Here is a 13038-nt window from a genome sequence, read left to right as displayed (position 1 = left end):
CTTGGGTATTCTGAATATAAGCAAGCTGAGCAGCAGCACGCAATGTCAAGAAGCAGCTGCACAAGCAATACAAGATTTTAGGGTGTATAAAAATGAGAGATAAGTGCAGTGATCCTTATGTACTATTACCCCTCTATAAATCACTTGTGAGGCCACATTGGATTAAAATATCGCATTCAGTAGAGCCAGTTCAAAGGCAAGTAAACAGAATATTACAAGGCATAGAAGACCTCTCATATGATGAGAGGTTGGAAAAGTTGAGCTTGTTTAGCTTAGAAAAAAAGACATCTCAGAGGAGATCTCATTTACATGTATAATTATAGGTGTGATCAGTACAAAGGACTGGCGCATCACTTATTCCTTCCAAATACCATACTAAGGACCAAGGGGCACTCATTACGTGTGGAAGAAAGGGGATTTCATGAGTCTGTGACATTCCCTGCAGCAAAAGGTAATATTGGCTGATACTATAACAGCATTTAAAAAAGGGCTGGTTGCCTTTCTTGCACCAAATGGCATTGTGGGTTCTAAAGAATCTAGCAATAGAGAATGTATAACTAGTGATGAAAGGTTGAAGTTGATGGATCCATGCCTTTTTTTCAACCTATGTAATTACATAACTATATATGGTTCCAGATTTTTTTTTTTTTTTTAAATACATAGCATTAAGTTTACAAATTAAAGGGAAACTGTCAACTGGATTACGAACTATAAAAAAAAAAAAAAATCACCATCGCATTTCAGGCCTGTTTACTAGATCTACCAGCATTCTTTAAGTTTGGGCTCGAGAGAATTTGGCCGACTACGCAAATTACATTCTGATCAGAGCGCACTGTGATTAGAAGATGGAGAACAAAATGTGCCACTGTACCAAAACTAACTCTGATGTCAACCAAGAGTAGTCCAATGATTTTCACTCACTTATTAACTTGCATGGCCCAACGCGATCCAAAGCACTTGGACCCATAATACGGCCGTCAGCACCTGTCCTTATGCTAATAATGAATAGTGCATAAAATTGATTTTTAAGGGTTAATTTAGAGCAGATAAACTTTTCAAAGATGAACGATGCATTCGTAACTCATGATTAGGAAACGATGTCAGATAATTGTTAATATAGGACGAGAATGGTGAACTAAATGGTTGAATAGCGATATCGATGATTGTGCATTGTGTTCACACAAACAGTAACCCTATTCAGGACTTGAATTTCTATTCTTTTGTTGGTCAAATCGTTGAACGATCTCCATTTACATTACACAATTTTTGAAAGTTGAACGAGAATTTTTCCGCTTGCCTAAACGATTTCATGTGCGATGAACGAGCATTTTTGTATACATCGTTAAGTCGCTCAACCCGTTCACGTCACACAAATATTGTGAACGATCAGTTGGTATTGTTAGGATCTGATGGATTATCGGCCAGTGTAAATGCATCTTGAAGGGAATCTGTCACCCCTTTTTTGAGATATTATATAATGATATCATTCAATTGTGTGTCACATAAGGATTCTTAGTACTTTTGCTTCCCCCTGACCCCGCACCGTTCATGCATAAATACCTTTTTTATATCGGTTCAGATGTATGTAAACTGCCGCAGTCCGGTCCGCTGGGCGGGGCTTATTCAACTGCTCCCCCCCTCCCTGACTTGCGCTACACCAGAAGGAATGCATAGAGCAAGACATGGAGGGGGGAGCAGTTGAATAAGCCCCGCCCAGCGGACCGGACCGTGGCAGTTTACATACATCTGAACCGATATAAACAAGGTATTTATGCATGAATGCGTCAATGAGAAGTTGAGAGAAATATTGAATGTGCATGGCCGCCTTTAGAATAGGTCATTAGAGGGTGCTCATTTTACTGCAGAGTTTATTTTTAAATCATTTTGCTTGTACATAAATTCACCCAAAAGATGCAATGATCACAACCCTTTACTAAGGTGTTACAAACTGTCACCGGGCAATTAAAGGGATTGGCTAGTATTGAGGGCCTATATTTTATTGATGGCATATGTTTAGAATTGGCCATCAATATCTGATTGGTGGGTGTGCGACACCTGGCACCCCCTGCCGAACATCTGTTATCCGCGCCAGCCAGAAGTTCGCACATATTGCTGAAACACAGCAGCTCTGACATTTGAAGTGCAAAAAAGACTGAGATCATATCTAATGTATGAATCTGGGTCTGTAAGATGTCAGAACAAAATTTCCTTCTTAGAGGATAAACTTTTCACTTTCAGCCAATTGCGTTGTAACATTTTGTAAGAGTAAATTCGATGTATAGGAAACTCAGTGTAAAATATGATTACAGCTGCTTCAAGGAGAACAGTCAGAAATTGTGGCCGCTAGATCGAAAACACCGTTCACGTTTGTGCTAAAATAAGATAAAAAGTGAAATAATTTATAGAATTCATGACTAATGTTATTCCATATTTTCGTTAATAAAGTCTACCAGTTCATAGGATCAGGAGAAGATGGATCACAACCCGGTCTTTCCCGCACTCCATCATATTCACATCCTTTGCTTACATATCAGCCACTGATGTTCACGATCAGGTACCTGCCAACACAAAACTTTATATAACGGACCATGCAGCCAGAAGGTGTAAAGGTAAATGGTACCTGGGGCATCTCTTTAAGGAAGTCCGGAAGTTGGAATTCACCTTTGTAAACCTTAAAGACAAAACAAAATATGACTATATGTATAACAATTAAATACACATTACATACACTTCATTCAAGTTTCAGGCCAAGTTCTCTCACTGCAAAAATCACTGTCTTCCGCATGTTTCCTGTGAGCATCTGACTAAAACAGACAATATGGGCACTATTTTTTGCATTTTTGGGATGCAGCTCCTTTTTTGTAGGTGGTTTTTGGTGCATTGAATTTTTTTTTTATCCTTTTGTTTATGCAGAAATGCCACAATTACACACTTAAAAATGCTATTGTGATTTTACGTGCATTTTAAAGGCCCCCCCAATAAAGTTTATGGGGAAAAAGCTCATAAAAAAACCCGATTTGCAGGGTCTTAACACACAGAGGGCATGAGTATTCAGAAAGTCACATCTGCTTTGCTTGAATTGTGAAACAAGATAATTGAAGCGATCAGATCACATTTTAAATTATTATTGTTCATTTTTATAGAACCATTTATTCCTTGGCGCTTTACATTTGAAAAAGGGGCATACATAGACAAGTACAATAAACATGAGCAATACAAGGCACACACAAGAACAGAGGGAGAGAGGACCCTGCCCGCGAGGGTGATACAAAAAGTAACAAAAATAATAGTGAAATACAGTCCGAAGCCACTGGCTTCAGTGCACATGGTAATCCCAATGCAATTCGGAGGCATGGGCTGTGCACTTCTTATACGTCCAGCACAGAACCAGAGTAGTTGCCCTAACACACAACATAGAGAACGCTGCTCCCGCTGTATTCCGTCACGGACGTTGTGAGATAGTTACAGTGGTCGCGCTGATGGTACAGGATAGGAATATCCGTAGAAGGAACAGAAAATGTACTGATCAACCTCCTTCAAAAGTTATCAGCTGACTAATTCCTTCTGACAATTGAAATATGAGCTTCAGATCAGCAAATATGACATTGCCCAGTCACAGGTTGGCACTACCCTCTAGAGTTTGCTCAGTCACCTCATTATTTGCACTTTTAAGCAAACATTTACCACTGCAAATGAACCTTGAAAAAGGTAGCTAGATTTAAACAGCCTGTAACCCAGGAAAAAAAGCAAATATACAGAATATCAGGAAGGTTTAGTCACGACTGAATGCATTTATTAATGGAACGGCAGCTCAGTGTGTGCTGTACTCCTGGTCGAAAACCTTATTATAGAGGATGTCAATCTCTTCTTCAGACAAAGACATGAGAAAAAAAAAAATTACATTTACCATTGCTGTTCTATGTATTTAAAGGGCCTGTCACACTAAGCGATATCACTAGCAATATCGCTATAACGTCACTGGTTTTGTGACGTAGCAGCGATATTGCTAGCGATATCGCTAAGTGTGATACTTACCTCCGACTGGCTCCCCCGCTGGTTATCGCTGATCGCGCGAGAACGGCCTGGACCGCTTCTCATTGTCTGCTTCCTGCTGTGACGACGAGCGACGCGTGGACGCAGGCGGGAGGACGCAGGATCGCCTGGTGTGACAGGTAAGTAGCGACCCCTGCTATGTCGCTGGTGAGATCTGCCTGTGTGGCAGCTCACTAGCGACCACTTAGCGATGTACCAGCGATCCTGACCGCGTCATATCTCTGGTCGGGATCGCTGGTTCATCGCTAAGTGTGACAGTACCTTTAGGGGTTACGTTTCTCCTTGTAGAGAGTGACATGCCAGTGTGAGGAGGCTTATAAGCCATACAATGCGCCTCTGGGAAAATAAAGATAAAAATTGCCTATTCGGAGAGGAAGAAGACTAGAAATCTAAATGCCACCTATTGGATGTAACAATCATAATAGTGAATATCGACCCTTCAATGAGACTTGCCATATGACTTAGGATAAAAGTCAAACCAGAATCTCAGTTTGCAGACATAGTGTTTTGGGGGTGTTGCCCCTCATCAGTGCAAAGTATGAGAACTGATTTTGCAGTATGAGAGACAACTCCCAGAAACATTGTGTCTGCAAATGGAGATTTTGGTTTGACTTTTTTTCCTAAGTCATATGGCAAGGCTTGTTGAATGGTAGATATAGTCCTCTTCCTCTCTGGAGAGGCAATTTGCATATTTAATTCCCCACATTTCTTCTTGTGCAGAGCAAGACAGGGAGGGGGGGGAGCAGTTGAATAAGCCCCGCCCATCGGACCAGACCGTGGCAGCTAACATACATCTGAACCGATATAAAAAAGGTATTTATGCACGAAAGGTGCGGGGTCAGGGGGAAGCAAAAGTACTAAGAGAATTCTTATGTGACACACAATTCAATGATATCATTATATGATATCTCAAAAAAGGGGTGAGAGGTTCCCTTTAAGTCTAGAAGTCTGTTAGGTCAGACCTAGCGTACACTGTAGAAGGAATTAAACGGCACACGCTGTCATTGTAAGATGTGACATTTCAGCTATGAGATAGGCAAGTACATTGGGTGTAACGACTGACAGGTAGCGAACGTTTGGGAAATGCTCCTGGCCTTTACTGCAATGCTCTATGTAGGTTTATTCCTAAATACAGCCTGTTTATATGAAGCACATTATAAAATCTGCACCATATTTGCCAATTAAAGACTATCAGTAAATAACACTTTTCCTAGTCCTTGTGCTGTATTGCAAGTCACAGGTGAGAGCATGGCTTTCATGGGGTTCTCCAATCCCAACCGATAACTCTGCAGTCACTCTGTGTGACTGCAGACATGAATCCCCCCAGTCTATGCACTGTGGGGATTCGCCGGTTTCTGACCCGGGACTGGAGGGTGTGTATGAGCTATACATACACCCAGCCAGTGGGTGCTGCCTCACTTCCATACACTCTAGTCGGCCAAGCCCACTGAACGGCCGTGGAACTAGACGGGATGCAGTCTAACTCAACACAAGTGTATGGAGTGAGGCCAAGCCCACTAGACGGCTTCTGCTCGGTAGTATGTATAACTCATACATACCCTCCGGTCAAGGCTCAAACTAGCGAATCCCTGGAGCTCAGAGTGCGTGCGCTGGGGGGGGAACATAAGTCTACAGTCACACAGAGTGACTGCAGACTCATCGATTTGGATCGGAGAACCTAATCTGACAGCAGTATTATGTAGAGACAAAGACCCTGATTCCAGCAATGTTTTGCTTACTGGGCTGCTTCCTATAGCTTTGATAAATTATCTGTTTTATCTGTAGGAGATTATCACTAGAATAGAAAACCTGCTGCCATACAAGCCTCCATATTCATGAGGTCTGTATAACCCCATCACTGATTGGCAGATTTCTGTTTACACTGTGCATAGGCAGAAATCAGCTAATCAGCGGTGTGGGCGGGGTTACACAGAGCTCAGCGCATTCAAAGAACTGATAGACCTGCTGCAGACAAAACAGTGATTTTATCAAAACTGCACCAAAAAGCTCAGTAAGTGATACATCACTGGAATCAAGGTATCTGCCACTATATCATGCTGCTCTCATATGTGGTAGCAAAAACCAGGTGACAGAACCTTTATTGAAAACCATAATGAAGCAATATATACATCCCTTTAATGCACTTATACAGAATACCACCCCCCTCCGTTGCAGAGACATCTTTGGGCTGCTACAACCTCACTTATATCGCGCATGCTCTGTTTGTGACTGGGCCAGCAAAACACTACAGTAGCAATGCCTTTGCAAACATATGGAAAATAACAAATTACAATAAACTAACCTAAAACACTATTAGACCCAATAATTAAAAATAATAGCTGTATTATTTACTTTGAAAAAAATACATAACCTCTCATCCCATATCTCGCCAACAAATACAGCTCTGGCAAAAATTAAGAGACCACCACATCAAATCCCTGTCATGGGCAGCCCATTCTCCAGACCTGAACCCCATTGAAAAACTCTGGAATGTAATCAAGAGGAAAATGGATAGTCACAAGCCATAAAACAAAGAAGGACTGCTTACATTTTTGCCACAGAGGCAGTGTGAAAGACTGGTGGAAAGCATGCCAAGACGCATGAAAGCTGTGATTAAAAATCATGGTTATTCCACAAAATATTGATTTCTGAACTCTTCCTGAGTTAAAACATTAGCATTGTTGTTTCTAAATTATTATGAACTTTGTATTATTTGAGGTCTGAAAGCACTAGGAGTTTTTTTGACCATTTTTCTTTGTCAAAATAAAAATACTAATTTTATTGCTTGGAAATTCAGACACATGTTGTCAGAAGTTTATAGACTAAAAGAACAATTTACATTTTCCTCAAAAATATACCTTTAAAGAGAAAAATCAGACAAACTGAACATTTGAAAGTGGTCTCTTAATTTTTGCCAGAGCTGTATATCAAACACTTGTGAAAGTTACATAGAGAGCTAGCGGCCAACCATGTGATGTATAGCTTATCAAAAGTAGGCCGCGCTCATAGGAGAAAGGCTCATCAGGTATCAAATGCAGGTGATTACCCATGGCTATACAGATCCTTGTATAGAACGGGTCTTCAGAGAATAGGGCTCACAGGTTCAAATAGTAACAAGCTGTAGGTTTCCAGGAATAACAAAAAATGTTGCCCCCACCTGGCTGCAGATGTTGGCATTTGAGAATAGAGTATGGTGCCCTGGCTTCTCATCAACTAAACCCAAGACATCTTTAAGGTAAATTAATATCCAAGACACCCAATATAAGGTTCCCCAATCCAGTTATTGTACAACTACTACTCACTGTGCTGATAAACACGAACAGTCACAGAATACTTCTGCGGAGTCTTTGTGAGCCATGTCTGGAGCTCCTGTATCAATGGGGCTGCACCTACTGACCGAGGCATGAATGTGCCAGACTTCAGCCAAAGCAAATGATGTAGTGATGGTCCAGGGTGGTCAATCCAAAATACTGGTCTTCTATACAGAAATCTTCCTCGGGGTGATCTCATGCATGGGAGAAAGAAACCCCTTTCATCCTCTTAACTTGTGGAGGGAATATGTAGACATTTCTCCAATACTACCTATACAGGATATACGGTAGTTTCCATGGCTGTGGAAAGTAAATTCACATGTCTGGAAATGTATGCTCCAGTAATCACACCACAAGATTTAATCTTACGTCGCTGTCTTTTAGATGTATGTTCTAATAACGAGATAAAACACCAACACTAGCATCTTTGACCTGTCTGTTCTTTTCAGCTCTTAAAGCAAACAGGTCAGATCCCCAAACATTATTAAACCACTATTAGGTTATAGACCCGTATTTCTGCATTAACATGATGTGTTTTAGGTACTACACCAATGCAACCATTTGTGCCAAATCAACTTCTATACCATATGCAGATTTACCTGGACTAGTCCTTTGGTACATTTACTCCTCCAGGACTAATTTTCCAACAGTGGCTTTAATCACGCACAAATAGCATTCCCTACACTACACACATCTTATTGACCCCTGAACAATTACACGTGCGTGTAAAATCTTACATGCTAGAGCAAGTGCAGGGAAGCCGAGCATACAGTCCCTAGCTTCATCAGCGCACTGCGCATGATCCAGTGGCGATGCTCTCCTGCCCAGTCCGCCACCACATGGCGCCCAGAGTATGTAAGGGCACTAAAGCTGCTCTAGCTCTACCATGTACAGTTTTAATAAATCTGTCAATCTTATCCACCAGTGTTTCATTTCTATGTATACATAAATAACTACATTTTACAAAGAGAACAACAAGTTATCAGATCACCATTACACTCTACTGGAAAAAAAAAAAACAACTAACCAGAGCAGCAGTCTAGCACATAAATCTGAACTAATGTTGAAGAACTTACAGTTTTCCATGCAACACCCCATACATAATTTTATTTGCTTCTCTATTTTCACCTGAAAGGTTTTATGAAAGAAGTTTATTGACCTATAGGCAATTACTCTTAGATCTGAGATGATCTGATCCTCAAAAACCCTGCCAATCTACAGAATGAATAGGCTGCACCTATCCTTGGATCACCATGGCCCTTTTATTGTGAATACTCTTCATTCTATTGTTCTACTGTAGTCACGAAGGTGGGCTCTTCACCATAGAAATACTGACGGCACATCCTAAGAACACCCATCAAGTTACCTATTGCACTGAATCCCTGTGTCATCTCTCACTAGATATAAATGCATTTCCCATAGAGAATAATGTCTGATTGTGCAATGAGGATAATTTATTGCTAGCAATGCTGAGAAATTCCCACAGAAGAATACCAGCTAAGAGATTCACGGATTAGTTGGCAGGGAAAAAAAGCTAATCCAATTTAAGGATTGGTTGAGTAATCCGTATAGTAGTAACCTCCAAATATATTTAAGTGGTAACAAACAGCAGCCATTGTGACCATTCCGGAGCCCACACAGCTGGCACCATCTATCTTACCCAGACGGTTGGTATCAGCTTCCAGAGACTGCCGAGTCACTGGGTACATACATTTGATGATGCTGCCCTAAAGATGTGTACTTGGACCACTTTGATAGGTATAGCAAGTCGGGAATATCCCATAAACCCCATCACTTTGGATTTGCTCTGACCTAGTCATCTAGGCATCACAATTTGACGCTTCACAATGTCATTGTAATCCTTACACTTGGCCATTTTTCAAGCTTTCAACACATCAATGTCAAGAACTGACTGTTCACTTTCTGCATTGTATAACCCATCCCATGATAGGCGCCGAGATATTGTTCTTCACTTGCAGTGGTTTTCTGAAGATCCAGTTCCTGTAGTGTTGTGGGGAGGAGGACTCCCAGACAGTGAATGGGCAGGTACCCAAGGGACCGCCATCAGGGTTCCTGAGGGAACGATACTGGGAGGACAGTAAAAGGAAAAACTTGACTGGAGTTGTCAGGGAAACAGGGGGCGGGGCAAGCTTAAAAGGAGCAGGGGGCGCGCTGAAGTGGAGTTGACAGAGAGCTGGACAACAGACAGGGAGCCGTGTGAAAGAGAGAGGGTCGAGGGAGCAGACGGTGTGTTTTGGAGAGACCGGGAGGGGTCTGTGAGGGGAAAATTACAGACTTACCGACAAGTGACACTTGAGAGATTGGCGCCGGCGGCTGCTCCCCGCATACGGTCGCATACAGCCACTCCCGCTGCTTCTCACCCTGTTGTGACAAGGCCGCTACCTCAAGTGACCGCTGCGACGCGAGTTCATTCCGTTACAGCGTCCAGGGCACTAGCCCCCTGCCTTCTTCCACAGCTGCGGCCCCATCATCACCGGCCCCATGTGGCGCTGCCCTGCTACAGGCGTCCGTAGAGGCCCCCCGTCCGGTTTGCTGAGGGACTCTGGGCCGAGATTGGTGAGCGGTTAGATTTAGATACTGCGTCACTACCGCGCCCCTCCCCGGCATCGTTTCTTCAGGGCCTGTTGCGCCCCACCGGCATCATTTCTTCAGGGCCTGTTGCGCCCCACCGGCGCCGTTTCTTCAGGGCCTGTTGCGCCCCACCGGCGCCGTTTCTTCAGGGCCTGTTGCGCCCCACCGGCGCCGTTTCTTCAGGGCCTGTTGCGCCCCACCGGCGCCGTTTATTCAGGGCCTGTTGCGCCCCACCGGCATCATTTCTTCAGGGCCTGTTGCGCCCCACCGGCATCATTTCTTCAGGGCCTGTTGCGCCCCACCGGCATCATTTCTTCAGAGCCTGTTGCGCCCCGCCGGCACCGTTTCTTCAGGGCCTGTTGCGCCCCACCGGCACCGTTTCTTCAGGGCCTGTTGCGCCCCACCGGCACCGTTTCTTCAAGGCCTGTTGCGCTCCACCGGCACCAATTCTTCAGGACCTGTTGTGTCCCACCGGCATCGTTTCTTCAGGGCCTGTTGCGCCCCACCGGTACAGTTTCTTCAGGGCCCGACGAGCCCAAACTTTCCCGGAAGATCGAGGTGTCAAGGCAGCCGCATCAACGACCTCTAAGCGGCTGCATCTGCAATCCCGAGCGACGCATGGAAGGATAAGTGGACGTTAGAAATAAGTATTAGTTTCGCCATATTCTGGCCTCTGACACCCGGACTAGCCAGGTTACTTCCAGTTACACAGAAAGTATTGTTTATCTTATTGAGTCCCTGCGAGGACAGATTGTTTGTTACCCCGTTTTGCCCGCTCAGCCTAGCCCCAGTGGCTTCAGTTTATAAAAGTTTATTATACAAGTCATACCCTGTCTCGTGTCTCGTCACTGCATCCTGAGAACCTGCTAGAACCCTACAGTGGTCACTGACTAAGCTTGCTTTCTGAATTTGTTAGTGACCTCAGTTTGCCCTGAGAAGGCTTGGCTACCTACTGTGCCATACTTCTATTAAGCTAATCTGTCCCACACCCAAAGTTTGCTAGAGAGGACTATACTGAGAGGTTCAACCAGGAAATTACTTCAGTCAAAGACTTTGGGTGTGTGGAGGGGGAATAAGTGGCCAAACCTATGTTAACCTTTAGTTTTACGCTGATCTCCTCTTCAGTTGTAATCACTGTTCATAAGAAACCCTGACGCTACATACAAAGAACAAGCTAGCATAAATCAATAATAATTATGATTTGATATTAAGTCTCACCACATCCATAGCCCATGTAGTGTTTTCTGGCTTAGGGCGCGCAACTGACAATGCTCCAGCAGACTGTCCACTTCACAAACAGAGAAAAAGATCGTTACATCCAAGGAATAAAATAATGGAATCTTCTTTATTGTATAACAAAAAAGGATAAAAAAAAATCTCTGCAATGGAATAAGTTCACGATAGCCACGAAAGGCTGACGGGTTTCCGGCATAACAGTAACCCCTTTACTCGTAGAAATGATTTACATGGTAGCCATGAAAGACTGTCGAATTCTGGTTTAACTTTGAAAAGGGCATTATTAATACACCGGAAATGTGCCAGTCTTTCATGGTTATCATTTGAACCTTTTCCATTGAAAGATTTTTTTTTTATTCTTTTTTGTTATGCAATAAAGAAGATTCCATTAGTTTATTCCTTGGATATGCCACGCTCTATAATAACAATGCATGCCTTAAGACAGCGCAGTCATCAGATGCCCACCTGTAAAAGGAATCTCAATGATCTGCTCCTGCCGCAAAGTTGGAGAGGTCAGAGTAAAGAAGGTTATATAGTAACATAATGTTACTGCACGTTCACAGCACTTAATTAACTTTATGGTGAGTGATGGAAATGGACTCTGTGCTATTGACCTTCTACTCATTACATATCTCACTGTGACCCATAATCAGGAGGCAAAGGCCATCAGGAGGGCAAGCAGCGGTTATACGTCTAGACAAGACATTACTGAGTGTGTGGCCAGAAAAAGTCTTTAAAAGTCTTTAAAAAATAGCAGTCCTCTTAACTCACAATGGTGGAAACTTGCAGAAAAAGGCTTTATGAGTATGCATTTTTATCCACATGTATAATAACCAAGCACAATTAAATATTTTCATTAGAGTTCTTTCCTACATGTAAAAAAAATTTTTTTAGGAATTTTGGATTAAAAAAAGAATGTTCCATAGTTATGAGGTTGAAAAGTATGAAATGGACCATTAAAGGGTTTGTCCGATAAACACAATAACTTGGGGATCGGTGGTATCTCACTTTTATCCCGTTAGGCCTGTTTCACACTTCAGTTTTTTGACGTCAGTCAAAATCCGCCGTTTTTATAAAAAAAAAAAAAAAAAAAAAAAAAAAAGGATCCGCCCCCTTTTTGGCGAATCCTTTTTTCCCCAAAGACTTGCATTAGCGGCGGATTTTGACTGATGGTCATCTCTCTCTCTCTCAGGTCGTGTTATTTTAAATTTCATGCACTTACAGCTAAAGCGGATCCGTCCAAGAAAAAGATCCAGTGCCATCCATTTTTTCGCTCTCTGGCGGATTTTGACTGACGTCAAATAACTGAAGTGTGAAACAGGCCTAATCGCTGCACCCGGCTTTTCCCGACAGCCCAATACAGAAGAGGGCTAGAGCAGCACCATAAGCCGGGGAAAATGGCAATCAGTAAGTATATGTGTGGCCTGACTAGTGATATATAGAAGTAAAACTATGTAGTCATGAACATCTAAGTCTCTTTTGAGCCATCCCATGCTTATATTTGTCTTGGCATCAATCACAAAGCTGAGTTTACTGTCCGCTGATATCCCTATGGCTTTTTTTCATAGCAGTTTCACTATTTAAAATGTAAAAGTTTTTTTATTTTACTTTGTTACAGAGCAAAATAATATACAGTAGTTAGAAGGTCCCAAAGTAAAGGTCAAAGTTTACCCAGATCCATTACTGTCTGCGGCTGGCCACATAAGTGAGCCCAAGGTTTACTTTACATGATGAAAAGAGAAAATATTAGGGCAAACTAAACATTCTGTACTATGTCAGGATTTCATTCAGTAATAGGATGTTTTCTTATGAAGACTCCTCAGAAGAGCTTCATACATTTTAAACA

At 42.5% G+C, this 13038-nt stretch overlaps 1 protein-coding gene across 4 annotated transcripts in view; it reads right to left on the bottom strand.

Annotated features, from left to right (window-relative positions):
• TPST1 (tyrosylprotein sulfotransferase 1) overlaps positions 1-13038 on the bottom strand; it is a 182630-nt gene that overhangs the window by 13086 nt on the left and 156506 nt on the right. For all 4 annotated transcript variants that reach the window (XM_073558932.1, XM_073558929.1, XM_073558930.1 and 1 more), the window contains exon 4: positions 2621-2671. In XM_073558932.1, the coding sequence (XP_073415033.1) occupies positions 2621-2671 (51 nt within the window). The remainder of the gene's footprint in view (positions 1-2620; positions 2672-13038) is intronic.

Source organism: Dendrobates tinctorius, unplaced genomic scaffold (assembly GCF_039654945.1).
Source record: "Dendrobates tinctorius isolate UK_male_01 unplaced genomic scaffold, ASM3965494v1 ptg000263l, whole genome shotgun sequence".
In the NCBI taxonomy this organism is placed as follows: Eukaryota; Metazoa; Chordata; class Amphibia; order Anura; family Dendrobatidae; genus Dendrobates; species Dendrobates tinctorius.
This window is presented reverse-complemented; position numbering and strand designations above follow the sequence as displayed.